The sequence below is a fragment of the Prorops nasuta genome, unplaced genomic scaffold (genome assembly GCF_024137725.1).
Source record: "Prorops nasuta isolate Cenicafe-Biocafe unplaced genomic scaffold, Cenicafe_Pnas_1.2 PNAS00003, whole genome shotgun sequence".
Lineage (NCBI taxonomy): Eukaryota > Metazoa > Arthropoda > Insecta > Hymenoptera > Bethylidae > Prorops > Prorops nasuta.
In genome coordinates this window covers 3619135-3630985 of record NW_027116800.1, presented here as the reverse complement: position 1 = coordinate 3630985, position 11851 = coordinate 3619135, and the positions used below count along the sequence as shown (strand labels likewise).

Below are 11851 nucleotides of genomic sequence, written 5' to 3'. Positions count from 1 at the left end.
GCCACCTATTTAATCCTAGGGGACAATGTTTCTTTGGTTTTGGTAGACTGATTTACCCATCATAGTGTGATTGCTGCACCTATTGTGGAACAGTATAGCACTCGAAATAGTTGAACAGCTAAAGCTCCTTCATGTTACTGTAGTCGGTCGGTTTATGCAAACGAACATATAATATTAAACAGAAATGGACAAATTTCTTACAAGATATGGTTATGGTGACATTAGATATTATCTAAAAGGTAAGTACTTTTTGAATAGCGATATAACCTTAATCTGACTTTCAATAAAAAATTATGATTAGTTTATACTTTCATTCTCTGCATGTATTAAAATGGCTTAGTTTTTCATAATCTGCTAAGACTAAATGCATATAGTAGAATATATCGTTCTACTTAAATGGTAACAACACTATACATCTGGTAGGGACATGATAATAAGAAATTTATATTCCTGATTTTGTTATAATTCTGAATTTTTCTTATATAGCCAATGGAATTAAGGAAGAATCATTTTTTGATACAGATGGTTTGAAAATATTCTCATTGTTAAAAGATTATGACAAAATACATGAATTCATGCTAAATTTAGAGAAAGAAAAATCGTTGCTCCTTGATGAACAACTATTATTGTGTATTGTTTGACGAAAATGATCAATGATACACTTTACTTGTCAACTCGTTATAAACTGTAATAATTTAAGAAGTTAAACTATTAAAAATATTAAGATTTGTATACTTATTTTAAGTTTCTCTTGACAATTAAACTTTAATTTTTAAAGAAAAATTATTTGTTCTTTTTTATTAATAAACATATTTATAATATTCATTTAATGACAAAACAATATTTTATCAAATAGTTTTATTCTTAAATGTATGAAGATGTTAGATATTTGTAATGGTTAACATTTCATTATTGCTAAAGTTAATCGTTTATAATTTATCGAATTATGGAAATCAAATTAGATTAAAATTAAATGGTAAAAGAATCTGTATTTCAACTTCCGTATAATGTGATTGCTCCATTTTCGAGTATTAAGGTACTCTAATATTCGAAATGCTAAGTGCACTGACAATTATGGCAGCCACGCTCCCAATTGAATAGAGTAAAAGCGCCAATTGCGTGGAACTGTAGCGCCACCACTACTCTGATAACTCCGCCACCAAAATTCTCTCCGTGCAGAAGCACAGCTGTTCAGTGAGCGCTTACTGTGCGCTCACAAGTAGCCGATTGGTGAGCGCTAAGCGATATACTGGACGTGTGGACATTACGCTTATTGCTCATTCATACATAAAAGGCACTTAATATTACAGCTATACTTTTTATATATACAGGGAGGCTCTCTAACAGCGGCATATAGGAGATTCGTGTTAGTTGACTATAGCGCTCAGGATGATGGTATCTGAGAGCGCTGATTGGTCAATATCATGTAGTGCCAACATGAAATGGTCCGTTACCAATAGATGAATACGAAAAATGAGACCCATCCGCCATTTTGGAGTGGAGAAGTGTTTACATGCTAGTTGTAGCAGAAAGAAGTGTAAAATGGAAAAATGTCAAATAGTGAGGTTACTAAAGTAAAAATGGAAAATAATGAATGGAAAGTAAGAATATTCTTACTTTCCATTCATTGTTTTCCATTTTTACTTTAGTAACCTCACTATTTGACATTTTTCCATTTTACACTTCTTTCTGCTACAACTAGCATGTAAACACTTCTCCACTCCAAAATGGCGAATGGGTCTCATTTTTCGTATTCATCTATTGGTAACGGACCATTTCATGTTGGCACTACCTGATGTTGACCAATCAGCGCTCTCAGATACCATCATCCTGAGCGCTATAGTCAACTAACACGAATCTCCTATATGCCGCCGTTAGAGAACCTCCCTGTATAATAGTCGGATTTCAATGAGCTTTTATCTTTTAACCTTACCATTATTTATTCTTGCATTAATATCCTCCGTTTCTGTAACTGCATATAATATTTCATTAATATTGTATTGCTGCTCAAATGCCATGTTTTATTTTCTAAAAAGTTAATTAAAGCTTCTTCACTTTTAAAAGAAAATAGGAAATTTTTTACAACGAAACGGTATCCCAGACTACTTGCAACCATTTCAAATTTATTTTACTGATCTAGGGATGTTAAGTAACTTTTAAATTTCGCGCGAAAACTTCAGAGTGAGCAGAAAGTGAGGCTGAGTGAGCGACTTGAAAATTAGGCTCGCGAAAATGGCGGGCGCTCACTCTGAGCAGAATGAGCAGTTTCATCCAGTACTTTTGTCTAGGGGATTTGGCGAGCGCTCACCGAGCGCTCACTGAGCGGTTATGCTTCTGGATGCACCCACAGAATCCCAGCACTGGATCGGATCACGGGACGTTTATTTTCAGGGATTAGATCCAGATCTCGGATCAGACTTACCGCAGTGTCGCAGCTTACGAAAAAAAAACTAGATCACCCTAGACTAATCCGGATCTAGTGAGGAGGCTTTCGCGAGAGTGAATCCGGATCCAGATTTAAGTAGAGTAATTAGGGCCTATTCAGGTGTGGAAATTTTAGCTCTCATTAGTGGCATTATTCTAATCAACAAAAGGTAAATATTAAATTTCCAATTTGTTTTGCTAAAGATAAAGAAAGAAGTATAATAGTCATTAATAATTTTCAATTTTTATATAATATATTAATTTTCTTACATAATTTCTCTTAATAACATATTATTTACAGATTAAACAATGGATTATATGAATTTATGGAATATTTTATTTGAAAATGATGAGGAGGAAGATAATAATACATCATCTTCCTCCTCATCATTTTCAAATAAAATATTCCATAAATTCATATAATCCATTGTTTAATCTGTAAATAATATGTTATTAAGAGAAATTATGTAAGAAAATTAATATATTATATAAAAATTGAAAATTATTAATAATTATTATACCTCTTTCTTTATTTTTAGCAAAACAAATTGGAAATTTAATATTTACCTTTTGTTGATTAGAATAATGCCACTAATGCGAGCTAAAATTTCCACACTTGAATAGGCCCTAATTACTCTACTTAAATCTGGATCCGGATTCACTCTCGCGAAAGCCTCCTCACTAGATCCGGATTAGTCTAGGGTGATCTAGTATTTTTTTTTCGTAAGTTGCGACACTACGGTAAGTTTGATCCGAGATCTGGATCTGATCCCTGAAAATAAACGTCCACGAACGTAAACGTCCCTAGGGAATCTAGTTTATTGTTTCTACCAGTTGCACGACTGTAAAAAGATTCCAATCCATCTAATCCTGCTGATTTCATTTTCCTGCATACATTTGAAAAAGTCTCTTTTTCGCAAAATATTTATTCAAAAGTAATTTAAAGAATAGTATTGCTCCAATGACATTTTTTAAGGTAATATTGCATATGAATTGCTTTCAAATTTGAAATATTTAATATTAGTTGCATTTATACTACAATTATATCAACATTTCGTTGTACTAATTAAATAATTTTTTCAAATATTTGTTTAACTTTAATTTTTGTTGCAAATGTAATTGTGAAATTTACAACTAGCACAAACAAGATAAAGAAGCCATTTACCATAAACTGAAGCATTATGTACAATCTTTTAATGATGACTTAGATGGTGACATAATTAATGACCAATGTTTTTGTAAGTTATTTTTTTTTAAATATTACTCATTATATTTACAAACATAACTTTGAAACAACGTTACTCTAGATGTCAAAATTAAATTTTTAATTTCTAGATAAAGTATTGATAAGATAATTATTAACTGTTTCTTTTAAGTTTGATTGTTAATTCATAGAGTAATATATCATAACACTAATGTCTGTTACTTTCTATATAGGGTCTACCAATTTAAACAGTCCAAAGTATATATATCGAAAAATGTTTATGTTCCCTTATGCAACCCTTGAAAAGCAAATAAGCTTTCTTAAAACTTAGTTCAATGCAAATATTAAGGGGCTTAAGAAATTTCAAAAGCTGAAATTTAATTTTTATATGTGTTGTTATTGAGATACATTACTTACGTATATACTGTGCAACTTCTAGAACACAGTGCAAACCCTTTAGTTAAAGTAATATAGTTCTTGTAAAAGGAACTATAACAATCTAACAATGGTTTAACTTCAACCAGAGGGTTTGTCCTAGAAATAAGGGTATTTAACTTAAATTCTTTAATTAAGGTTTATCTTGTTATATAAACTCAAGTTAATAAATAATTTCTGTAATTCAGACCACACCATTTTAACTCATGATAAGCTTAACTGTTTATTTGAAACAGCCTTAAATGGTAGACCCTTTATATTGATTTATTATTTATTATAGTTAAAATAAATTTAGAGACTATATGCTAGGTTTTACTTAAATTATAGCACAAAATGTAGATTCAAGATCAGACACTGTAATACAAGATCTTTTGTTAGATGATCCTACAGTATGTAGAAGTAAATATATTGGAAGCTACTTCATTTGTTATCGCTGTTCTCATTTATGGAAAAAACCAAAAGAAATATCAGAGATATCGTTAGAAAAATCAAATATTTTATTCCCATATACATCAGAAATATTATTTGTACAAGCTATAGTATGGTTAAAGTCAATAATTATGTCTGCAAAAACTATTTCAATTAATCATGTAGAAGAATCAATACATATGTTAAAAGGATTTAATTATGACTCTGTCAATGACTTTCAAAAGAAACGATCTGAGATAAATTTAAATGATAACATACTTGTAGTAGATACTCCAGAAGTTGCTTCAGTACCTTTAAGTCAAACTATTATTCCTGACTCACCAAATAATCAATATAGACATACATTGAAACAGATGCTGCAAGAAACAGATAGTGCTTATGACACATTGGTAAATATAAATAACTGCGATACATTGAAAATGAAAAATAATCGTTTACATAGCTATGAAAATCTAAAATCCATGTTAAGCCCCTTAAAAATTTCAAAAAAAAAATCAAAAAATCTTAAATGCATTATAACTGGGATATACAATTTGAAGCAAAAAGATTTAATGTCATTGAAAATTAGCAACTTTAAAAGCCCTGTAAACTGTAATCGTACCAATAAAAGTAGGTTTATCAATGCAATTGAAAGTAATAAACTATTTTCAAAAAAGGCTAATTCTCCAGTTGGGTACACAAAATTCATGTCACCAAATAAAAAGATGAGAAAATCAAATAAGCTGGTATCATCTGAATATATCAATTTTTTGCTACAAAATTCAAATATGTGCGATGTTGCACTTGAATCAGTTAGAATGATTTTGAATGCTTTAAAAAGTGAAGATATAGCAAGACAGTATATAAGGTGGAAACGTTGGACAAATACATTAGAGCAAGAAGCAGTCCAAGCAGTACTTAATTTTTCTGATATACTCAGTATTGGAGAAAACAATTCACTGTCTAATGTATGTGTAATAGCAATAGTTCAAACAATAAAAATTGTCTTCAGTGAAATGCTAAATAAAGATGAATTAACAAAGGTTAAATTTTTTTATACACTATTATGTATTATTAGGAAACATGTTTTTTACATTATAATGCAAGTACAAATTTCTAAAAAATTCACATTTTAGGTTTCTTTATGGGAATACCGCATCTGTATAATTTTGAAATTATGTGACACAGCAACAATATGCATTGATATATTAGACTTTTTATTCTCAGAAATGTCAAATTTAGTAAAGCATTTATCAAAGATATATATTAATTGTTCTTATATCCCAAAAATGCAGTTATTAGTTTTCGCTACACTTGCTTTACTGAAAAAATTGTCTGTAGTTACCTCTGTGAATCACCAAGAAAATGTTACATCACTGAATGATTTGGGCAAAACTGATTTATGGAGTAACAAATTATTAAATCATATTTGTATAATTCAAAAAGTACAAAACTCTATTTTACGCAAAATAGAGCAGTGGCTTACTGTTTTAGAAAAGTGTACAATGTGTTGCCTAAAATATGACCCAAGATTTTCTGATCAATCTAGAAAAATAATTTTTATGTTAACAACTATATAAAATTGCTTATGATTTTCAATATAATTTTTATAGTTTGAGCTTAAATTTTTGGTTTTTAACTATAATCATTTAATTAATTAGACTTTATTGTTCCTTCCTATATAGTCAAGAAAAATAGTTGGAATAAATTGACAATAATAAATTATTTTTAAGAAAACGTGTATATTTCTTTAAACTCTAGGAAAAGACCATGTATTATTAATTTTTTTTTAATTAATCCAATGTCTATTTACTCTAGTTAACTCATTATGAACTTTTATATCTTTATATCTTTTTTTTAGATTTTTCCATTTGTTTAACCAATATTGTTCGTCAGTAAAATTATAACTATTTTGTGAAAAACTTGTATCTATTTCATTTCATATATGTTTTGTTATTCAATTCATTGCAGTTAAATTATTCCATCTTTGTCTAACTTTTTCTTAATTAAAAATTTCGTTAATCCTACATTTCAATGTTTAATGGTATCTGGAAATAAAATAAATTTAATTAATTTATGTTTTATTGCATTCAAATTTTAATATGAATTATTGTAATGTTATAAAAAATATTAACAATTTACCAGCAGCAAAATTACTTTTCTCTGAGGTCAATTTATTCGTTTAATTTAAACCAAATTGTATCGTCACGTAATTCATTATATTCTAATCGAGTCAGAAACAAATGTTTAAATTTGAATTTCTTTAAGGGGATGGATTGAGCAACTCTAACACTCATTCAAGTTTATCTTCCAAACTATTAGGAATATGAACTTTTTTGTAAAGATTAAATTTACTCTTTTGACTGTACTGAAGCGCGCTAAAAACTCGGTTTCTAAAAATTATAAAAAAAAGTTTTCATAAAAATTATAAATACTTGTAATTTTGTTGGTCATAATAATATTGAAAATTAGGCCTTGTAGCGCGCTGAAGAAAAGTTATATGACAAATTGGAGACCAAGAAGAAACAAATATACCTAAAAATGTAGAAGATTTTTTTGAAAAACTAAATTAGTTATTGAAAGACAAGTTTTACATTGTTTTACCGACAGAGAAGTTACACAGTGCGTTAGACAAGGACAGGCCTATTAGCTCTCTCGCTTTAGAAAGGGTACCCACTCTCTCCCCACCATTCCCCGCTAAACAAACCAACTCTCCTATACACAGCAAGACGGCTGGCTAACACTATCTGTTGGTGTGATTCCGTAGCGCAATGCAAGAATAAATAATTATTTCTAGGTTTTAGGGTTAGGTTTTCGCAAAACCAACCTTGTACCGCCTTCCATATGATTTCAGGAGGCTACAGTAAAATTTTCAAAGTATTTTGTTATCTACAAATCTCAAATAACTTGATTCATTTGACGATTGCACGACTCGTAGCAGCCGACGCTGATGCGCTACACAACTTAGCGATCAGCGTTGGCTGCTTCGAGTCACGCTTTCGTCAACCAATTCAAGTTTTTTGAAATTTGTAGATAACAAAATACTTTGAAAAATTTTACTGTAGCCTCCCGAAATCATATGGAAGGGCGGTACAAGGTCGGTTTTGCGTAAACCTAACCCTAAACCCCAGAAATAATTATTTATTCTTACATTGCGCTACGGAATCACATGGACAGGCAGCGTTAGTCAGCCATCTTGCTGTGTGTAGGAGAGTCGGTTTGTTTAACGGAGAATGGGGTGGGAAGAGATTGGGTACCCCTTCTAAAGCGAGAGAGCTAATAGGCCTGTCCTTGTCTAACGCATTGTGTAACTTCTCTGTCGGTAAAACAGTGTAAAACTTGTCTTTTTCAATAACTTTAATTTAGTTTTTCAAAAAAATCTTCCACATTTTTAGGTATATTTGTTTCTTCTTGGTCTCAAATTAGTCATATAACTTTTCTTTAGCGCGCTACAAGGCTTAATTTTCAATATTATTATGACCAACAAAATTACAAGTATTTATCATTTTTATGAAAACTTTTTTTTATAATTTTTAGAAACCAAGTTTGTAGCGCGCTTCAGTACAGTCAAAAGAGTAAATTTAATCTCTACAAAAAAGTTCATATTCCTAATAGTTTGGAAGATAAACTTGAATGAATGTTAGAGTCGCTCAATGCATCCCCTTAACGGGAAGGTCTAGACGTACCGAAGCGCCGCGTAGGGCCACTCACACCACATTACGCGTGTGTGATGAGACAGTTCTTTAGGTCACTCACAGATGGCGCAGCGAATGTTTATATTCCGAGGCCCAACTAGTGACATTGCAGGAGCGGCGTTAATTAATTAAAATTACCTGTATCTCGTAAACGATAAGAGATACGCAAAAACGGTTAAAATTTTGGGGGTGTGACAATAGGGGGGTCGAACTTTCTCAGCTGAATCATATCCCATGTAGCAATTTTTTTTTAACAATTTTTTTAACAATAATTAATTAAAAATTGCATAATACGGATCATCTGTGCAAGTTCAATCCACCGGTGTTTCACTTACAAAATTTTTACCGTATTCGCGTTTGGCTCACCATTTTCAAGATATTTGCATATGGCGGGCCCGCAAAAAATGCCAAGGAGTAAATTACGCCTTGAAATATCTCGTAAACGGTAAGAGATACGCAAAAACGGTTAAAATTTTGGGGGTGTGACAATAGGGGGGTCGAACATTCTCAGCTGAATCATATCCCATGTAGCAATTTTTTTTTAACAATTTTTTTAACAATAATTAATTAAAAATTGCATAATACGGATCATCTGTGCAAGTTCAATCCACCGGTGTTTCACTTACAAAATTTTTACCGTATTCGCGTTTGGCTCACCATTTTCAAGATATTTGCATATGGCGGGCCCGCAAAAAATGCCAAGGAGTAAATTACGCCTTGAAATATCTCGTAAACGGTAAGAGATACGCAAAAACGGTTAAAATTTTGGGGGTGTGACAATAGGGGGGTCGAACATTCTCAGCTGAATCATATCCCATGTAGCAATTTTTTTTTAACAATTTTTTTAACAATAATTAATTAAAAATTGCATAATACGGATCATCTGTGCAAGTTCAATCCACCGGTGTTTCACTTACAAAATTTTTACCGTATTCGCGTTTGGCTCACCATTTTCAAGATATTTGCATATGGCGGGCCCGCAAAAAATGCCAAGGAGTAAATTACGCCTTGAAATATCTCGTAAACGGTAAGAGATACGCAAAAACGGTTAAAATTTTGGGGGTGTGACAATAGGGGGGTCGAACATTCTCAGCTGAATCATATCCCATGTAGCAATTTTTTTTTAACAATTTTTTTAACAATAATTAATTAAAAATTGCATAATACGGATCATCTGTGCAAGTTCAATCCACCGGTGTTTCACTTACAAAATTTTTACCGTATTCGCGTTTGGCTCACCATTTTCAAGATATTTGCATATGGCGGGCCCGCAAAAAATGCCAAGGAGTAAATTACGCCTTGAAATATCTCGTAAACGGTAAGAGATACGCAAAAACGGTTAAAATTTTGGGGGTGTGACAATAGGGGGGTCGAACATTCTCAGCTGAATCATATCCCATGTAGCAATTTTTTTTTAACAATTTTTTTAACAATAATTAATTAAAAATTGCATAATACGGATCATCTGTGCAAGTTCAATCCACCGGTGTTTCACTTACAAAATTTTTACCGTATTCGCGTTTGGCTCACCATTTTCAAGATATTTACATAGTGCGGCCCCATAATAAGATTCAGAAAATCTTATACATTTTTCGAATAATACAACAACGTGTTTCGTTCAATGTACGGCACAGACACTGTTAGTTACTCGAAAATTCTTTGATTTTTCTCGGTAATCATAAGAAAAGAGGCAAAAGTACTATTACTTTGAACTTTTTATAAGGTCAAACGTATATATATACAATTGCCTCTATAAAAAATAAGTTTAAACTCATTTTTCTTTATAAACCGCATGGTTTATAGTTTTTGTCAGTTTCTTCAACATAATGAGAAAATACAAAAACCATAAGCCATAGTCATTCTCATGACATTTTTTTTTTTTTTTTTTTTTGTTATTACTATTGAGAAGGGGAAATGCTTTATGCATCTTCCAGTGGCTTGAGCCAGAGGGTATGTGGGACTACTAAACGTTTACCCACTAAAACCCCTCCTCATATGGTTTACAAATATAAACCATTAGTCGGAATCTTTGAAAATTATCAAAATTTCCAAAACTTTTTTCTATAAGCACTGTACTATAATGTACAATTGGCCATATAGAAACATATTGTTAAAAAGAAGAGCACCACCAACTTTTCCTCGTTTAAAATTAGGCATTTCAAACGAATATATGTGTATAAAAGATAGTATCCTTTATTCCTTTGGAAAAGCTAGCAATTCTTTCTTTTCAATAATTTTTATAAAATGTTTCCTCATTTCCGAAACATTTACTGAGTATTTTTGTTCACTTGGGTCTCCACCCAATGCTATAGCAGTTGCAAAAGCTGCAGCATATATACCGCAACTGAATGCATCTGGTTGAGCTTGGACCCTTGGACAGTGAATGTTACGTTCTTTTATCCAAGGGTATCTTAGAGATATGTATTGTCGTTCCTCTTTAGAAAGCTTCTTGTACGTGCAGTTTGGTATACTGTCGTACACAAAAAGCTGTTCTTCGTTGACATATACACATCTCCAATGATTTGTATGATTACCACCAATAATTGCAATGCTCTTAGGTTTTGTTGCAGATATAACCAAATTTGGATATACGTTAAACAAAACACTTTCAGTTTCGATATCCGTTTTCTCTCTTATGATACGGAGAATTCCATCGAGACTCTGATCATTGCAATAATTGTTTTCCGGTAATACATTCTCAATAATTTCTTTCAGAGTTGTGTGTGAATCATCGAAAAATTTTCGACGTTTCAAAACGGTATCCGGTGTATCACAATGCTTCGATACCTCCAGTATAACGCAATCATCATCATCATCATTCTCTGAAAGATTTATTGATTTTCTTTTTTCGCACGCAGTGCTATTTCTCTGCTTTTTCAGCTGTTTAGCACTGCGTGCCTTTTCTTGAGCATCCACAATGTATTGTGGATCGCGAATAGGCATATTGCGATTATATCGACTATCAATGATTTCCGGAAGAAGACAATGCTCATAAAATTGTGTCAACTTTACTTTCATTTCTTTATTCCAGAAATCATCGTCTTTGCTTACTCGCGTCCAAACAATACTCTTGGGTGTCCATACTGCAAAGACGCAATATTCTCGACGCGTTATATGTAATTGTCCTTGCACCTGATAATAATGAATATGATTTCTATTCATTTCATATCCATTATTATTCTTTCGAAGGACTGCACGCCACGAGGGTAACGACTCTAGAGCATCTTCCGCTGACATACTTTCTGCTGACGATGGGCATTTTATCTCAACTAGCCCATCGTCATCTATCAATCCGTCTGGTGATGCTCCCAAGTATGGATACTCGTTATCAATAAATAATCCGCAAATGCGAATACATTTATTTAATATCGTTTCCAATTGTTTCCTTGCATTAGATTCATTTTCTCGACCATAATGCAATGCCACGTTATCAATGAACGAGGGAAACAAAATCTTTTTAATTATAGTCGCACAAGACGTCGTTGGACGCCTGCGACATATTGGTCCGAAATTGGATGCCGTCAACATATTTTTTCTTAGAGACATCCATAAATCGGATTTGGCTTGATTTCTCGTTGCGATTTCAATATCACAAGAATTTACTTGATTTTCTCTTAGTTTATCAAGTAGAATCTCGCGCTTCCTATTGAAAACTGTTTCATCGAGATCAGGCCTTTGTGCGTTT

At 32.0% G+C, this 11851-nt stretch overlaps 1 protein-coding gene across 2 annotated transcripts; it reads left to right on the top strand.

Moving 5' to 3' along the window:
• The first annotated feature begins 3304 nt into the window (after positions 1 to 3304).
• LOC136785687 (uncharacterized) lies at positions 3305 to 6501 on the top strand. Of its 2 annotated transcripts, none has more exons than XM_066746896.1 (4): positions 3305 to 3400; positions 3563 to 3662; positions 4442 to 5514; positions 5608 to 6501. In XM_066746896.1, the coding sequence occupies exons 1-4, from the start codon at positions 3386 to 3388 to the stop codon at positions 6049 to 6051; spliced, it is 1632 nt and encodes a 543-aa protein (XP_066602993.1). In that variant the 5' UTR covers positions 3305 to 3385; the 3' UTR covers positions 6052 to 6501. The 2 variants fall into 2 exon arrangements, with proteins under 2 accessions (XP_066602993.1, XP_066602992.1); XM_066746895.1 differs by having other exon boundaries at positions 4391 to 5514.
• Positions 6502 to 11851: the final 5350 nt, after the last annotated feature.